The sequence below is a fragment of the Nicotiana attenuata genome, unplaced genomic scaffold, assembly GCF_001879085.1.
Source record: "Nicotiana attenuata strain UT unplaced genomic scaffold, NIATTr2, whole genome shotgun sequence".
NCBI classification, from domain to species: domain Eukaryota; kingdom Viridiplantae; phylum Streptophyta; class Magnoliopsida; order Solanales; family Solanaceae; genus Nicotiana; species Nicotiana attenuata.
The window spans coordinates 31,651-37,105 of NW_017671345.1; the positions used below are offsets into that span (position 1 = coordinate 31,651).

At 45.6% G+C, this 5,455-nt stretch overlaps 1 protein-coding gene across 1 annotated transcript; it reads right to left on the minus strand.

The window, feature by feature from the left end:
• Positions 1-2,503: 2,503 nt before the first annotated feature.
• Positions 2,504-3,355, minus strand: LOC109207693 (moesin/ezrin/radixin homolog 1-like). Its single transcript, XM_019370664.1, has 2 exons — positions 2,807-3,355; positions 2,504-2,761 (listed from the first exon to the last, which is right to left on the minus strand). The coding sequence occupies exons 1-2, from the start codon at positions 3,353-3,355 to the stop codon at positions 2,504-2,506; spliced, it is 807 nt and encodes a 268-aa protein (XP_019226209.1).
• Between the last annotated feature and the right edge of the window lie 2,100 nt (positions 3,356-5,455).

A 5,455-nucleotide genomic window follows, 5' to 3' on the forward strand; every position in this document is an offset into this window, starting at 1 on the left:
GAGGGACACTGTGGTGCCCATACGGGAAACCGTGTTCTTATCAGATGCCTCGCCCGCGCAGGATATTACCGGCCTACCATGAAAGAAGAAATCGCAGATTACGTCAAGAAATATGAACAATGTGAAAAATACGCCCCTATGATACACCAAACAGGAGCTCTCACATTCCGTCACTTCGTCATGGCCATTCTTAAAGCGAAGGATAGATATTGTCGGACCCCTCCCACCAGGGCGAGGTAAGGTACAACCCCTTTTGGTTTTTAACTGACTATCCTTTTAAGTGGGTGGAAGCAGGTGCATACACTCAAATACGTGAGCAACAAGTTATCGCGTTCATACGGAAAAACATAATTTGTCGCTTCGACATTCCCGAGGAGGTTAGTTGTGACAACGGACCTCAGTTCGTCGGAAAGACAACAACCGAGTTAAAAAAAGTTGCCCATCTCAAATACTCCCACTTCTGAAAAGAGGCGCCTCCAAAGTCGTACTTTTTTTCCCTCGTCCGGGTTTTGTCCCAAGAGAATTTTCTCGGTGAAGTTTTTAATGAGGCGGCAAGGGAGACGCCTCGAAGTCCGAAGTGTTGTTCATCACTCCGCCCATCGACACGATCTCCAGGCCGAGTAATGAAGGGACCAGGCATAGATAGCCAAATCTCCACTGTACGTATAAAGTCAGCACATGTTTCCTACAAGGATGTAATCAAAATCTCCGATGTATGAATGAAACTAGTATCCACGATACTCCAACAAATCTCCAATGTATGATTGAAACTAGTATCCACGATACTCCAACAAATCTCCAATGTATGAATGAAACTAACATCCACGATACTCCAACAAACAGAATAGAGCGCCACCCTCACGACGGGATACTACTTCAACGCCAGTTCGAAAGTAACATCCCAATGGCTAAGGCCATCGACAAAAAGAAAAAGTTCAACCTCGACCGAACGACGACGGGTTAACATTTCGACAAAAGATCAAAATGACACCCTTAAGGCCAAGGGCTTCCGCCAAAAAGAAGAGTTCGACCTCGATCGAACAACGACGGGTTAAAATTTCGATGAAAGATCGAAATGACACCCTTAAGGCCAAGAGCCTCCGCCAAAAATAAGAGTTCGACCTCGATCGAACAACGACGGTTTAACGTTTCGACGAAAGATTAAAATGACACCCTTAAGGCCAAGGGCCTCCGCCAAAAAGAAGAGTTCGACCTCGATCGAACAACGACGGGTTAATGTTTCGACGAAATATCGAAATGACACCCTTAAGGCCAAGGGCCTCCGCCAAAAATAAGAGTTCGACCTCGATCGAACAACAACGGGTTAACATTTCGACGAAAGATCGAAATGACAATTTTAAGGCCAAGGGTCTCCACCAAAAAAGAAGAGTTCGACCTCGATCGAACAACAACGGGTTAACATTTCGACGAAAGATCGAAATGACACCCTTAAGGCCAAGGGCCTCCGCCAAAAAAGAAGAGTTCGATCTCGATCGAACAACGAAGGGTTAACATTTCGACGAAAGATCGAAATAACACCCTTAAGGCGATCAAAAAACGAAGGGTTAACATTTCGACGAAAGATCGAAATGACACCCTTAAGGCCAAGGGCCTCCGCCAAAAAGAAGAGTTCGACCTCGATCGAACAACGACGGGTTAACATTTCGACGAAAGATCGAAATGGCACCCTTAAGGCCAAGGGCCTTCACCAAAAAGAAGAGTTCGACCTCGATCGAACAACGATGGGTTAACATTTTAACAAAAGATCGAAATGACACCCTTAAGGCCAGGGGCCTCCGCCAAAAAAGAAGAGTTCGACCTCGATCGAACACCGATGGGTTAACATTTTGACGAAAGATCGAAATGACACCCTTAAGGCCAAGGGCCCCCGCCAAAAAAGAAAAGTTCGACCTCGATCGAACAATGATGGGTTAATATTTCGATAGAAGATCGAAATGACACCCTTAAGGCCAAGGGCCTCCGCCAAAAAGAAGAGTTCGACCTAGATCGAACAACGACGGGTTAACATTTTGATAAGAATCTAAAATAATACCCCTAAGACCAAAAGCCATCGCCGAAGATAACCGGGACTCGCAGCGGGATGATACCTTGATATAAGCTCGAAAATAAAATCTCTACGGCTAAGGCCGCTATTAGAAAGAGAATCCGATACCATTCGGCCGTTGATAGTAACACCTCGATACAAGGTGAAAAATATCGTCCCGTCAACTAAAGCTGTCATCATGGATTCAAACCGAGCGACATTGAAATCCCCTAAGAAACGGGAGGTCGGCATGCAAAAATCTACTTTGCATCAAAATTACGAAAGGCAAAACGGGAAAAGGAGTACAGAAGGCGTGTAACAATAAAAAAAAATCCTCTCCATACAAAGCTACTACGCATACAACCACAAATTACCTACAACTAAAATCAACGGAGTCCAAAAAAAAAACAACAAACAACAATAAAAAAAGGAGGAAGAGAAACAAAGATAGCAATTCTTTCACTCGGCACCTTCTCCAGGGGATCCTCCCTCATCACCCGCACCCTCATCAGCTTTCGGCGTTGCAGAATCGTATCCACAGTTTACACGAGCCTCTCGCGCCTTCGCCCGTGCTCCTTTATATGAGGCCTCAGTAACTTTGCCCGCCTCCCACAAACTCTTGTAGATGTCCTGTTGGGCTTCGGCATGAACCCAAAGCTCATGCAAATGACGAGGAGCAGCGGTGGAGGAAGATTCGACTTGAGCCAACAGTTGATCCTTTTCGGCCTCAAGAGCAGCGACTCAGTCCGCTAGGGTCGATGCCTCTTGGTCAATCTCGCTAATGCGCTCCTCAAGCCTTGCCTCCCTCAACGTAGTCGTCGCCCTCTCCGATTCCTGCTCAGATTGGAGGACGCGGATGGTGTTCTCTAAAGCCGCAGCCCTCGCCAAAGCCGATGACCAAGCACTCTCAATACTTTCCAAACCGGCAACTTTTCTTTCCAACTCTTTCAACTTTCCCATCCACTCCACGCTCATCGCCTCGACCCTGATGAGGTTCTGATCCATCTCTGATTGCATAGACCTCAACTTCTCCTGAAGATGTTCGCACTCTGCAGCAACCCCATTAGCCAGCTCAAGCTCTTCATCCTTGGCACGGAGTTGCTCCTCCAGTACACTACTCCTGCGGATAGCCTTCATCAGTTGCTGGTCCCTCTTCTCCAACTCCTCGCCATGGGATTGAGCATCAAGGTTCGTCCTTAGCCGCTCGTGCATCTCACGGCACTTATCGCGATAGCGTCGATATTTTCCCAGCATCGTCAGAAAAATCTTGGCCCGAGTATCAGCTCTGCGAGCACTCTCAATCTCCACCATGTACGTCTAAAAAAAAGAGAGAGAGAGGGGTTAAGGCCAGGCCAGCAAGAAAAACGAAAGGGACATAAAAGGAAAGTGAAACGTACCCTCAAGACCATAGTGGCCACTTCGTGCATCAAATCAATATCGGGAACGTTCCGGAGAGCCTAACTCTCGGCAGCGGAGCACAAGAGGTCAAACTGCGGCACCAGGTCCTCCGTATTTCCCAAAAGATTGATGTCCGACAGAATCTCTAGAATACGGGATGCCCCTCCCTCCTGAACCACCGAACGGGTAAAACCCTCTTTAAATACCCTAACATCATCAGGATCAAGATCAGACTCAAATTCATAGTCGTCGACCACGACACCCTTTCCCCTTCCTGCAGCGGAAGAAGAAGCACGACCAGGTACCGAGGACGAAGGCCCGTCCGAAGTAGTAGCAACTGCCTCAGAAATCTGACCCCCCGCCACGGCCGGTGGCATATTAATCACAACGGTAGGAACTTTCGTCGATGGGTCGGACACAATAGTTGGCACCGTCTCTGTAGGCGGAACGACATCGACTCTCGCCTCAGATCCCGTCAAGGGATGGTCTTCTTCTAAGTATATCACAGCTGAAGGAGTTGTTTCAAACTCCACTCGCCGCCTTTTCGATGATTCCTCCCTTTCCCCGACACGGGAAGATTCCCTCACTAGGGAGGTGACAAGGGCTGACCTCTCCGGTCGAGGGTTGACATCCGCGTGTGCGGCCGTAGCCATAGATTCGACTGAAGCGACCCTCGATGAAGGGCAGGCAGTAGACGCCGAAGCAGGACGAGCGGACGAATTAGGTTGACGAAAAGGTAATGGAGGAGCCCTTGCTCTCTGCACTCTTCCTGGCATCGACAAACATCACATAAGAAACCGAGTAAAAAGAGAAGGAGGAATAGCGAACAAAGACAATATTACTCACCAGTGAGGGGCTTGTGTCCATATTTCTCATAGAAAGACGACCATGAACGGACACCCGCCGTATGAGGAAGGATGACGCTCACCCACTGTTGATACCCAATTTTTCCCTGTATATTCTATATATGCAAAATACTTTCAAAATAACATACATATGCATATATAAGTATGCCCAAATGTTTTAGTATTTTTCCTAATTTTTAAAGGATTTTTTTAATCAATTTTCCTATTTTGACAGTACAAAAACTAATAATTGTTCCTCAAATTATTATTTTGGTGAATAACTTATTTTATTCTCACATTTATACCAAAATATAGCTAAGGTAATTTTTACGCATTTTTACAAATTTATTTGGTAATTTTAAAGCTAAATTGCATACAATTGCAATTTTAGCCTATTTTGAGATTTAATAGCATTTTATAATTATGAAATTGGTTCCAGTATTTTTATTTTAATATTTATATATTATTAATTAATTTAGTACCTTTAATTTGTTTCCAGAAATTATCTTACTATTTTTATAAAATAAAAAGGGAAAAACTGGCTATTTAAATACTAGCCCTGTTTCATTTCAATTATAGCCCAAATCAACCCCCAATTAAAACCCAATTTCAATCTTAAACGAGCTAACCCAATTTCGATTTAACCCGCCCCTGACCCAACTAAAACCTGCCCGACCCAGATCCCCTCTTATCTTGGCCGTTGATCTCTGAGATCAACGGCCCCTATTCATTCTTGCCTTTTTTAATCCAAACGACTACCCTAACCCCCTCATTCCTCATCTATCATCCGCCTCTAAACACCCCACTCTCTCAAACTCTCTCGAATGTTCTCAAAACCCTAATCGTCTCCTACCGTCTCCAACCTCGAAACCACCGGAATCCATGGCTTCTCAGGCCATGGGAGGCTTAAACTCACCTCCCTTTGCTCTTATACGCTTGGTACTCGAAGGTTCGAGGTATGACCTCGAATGTGTTCGTTCAGATCTCCACCGATCCAAGGTTCTACGGCCATCTCCGGCTTTGCTCCGGCGTATCCTGGTCTTTTGAGCCTGATTCTGATCTTCTCCGACTCAGATCGAACCTTTTCAAAGCCTTTCTCATTTTAGGGTTCTTCTGAAACCCTAACTATTCGAGGTTTTCTCCGATTTTTCTTAGATCTGTTGTGTAT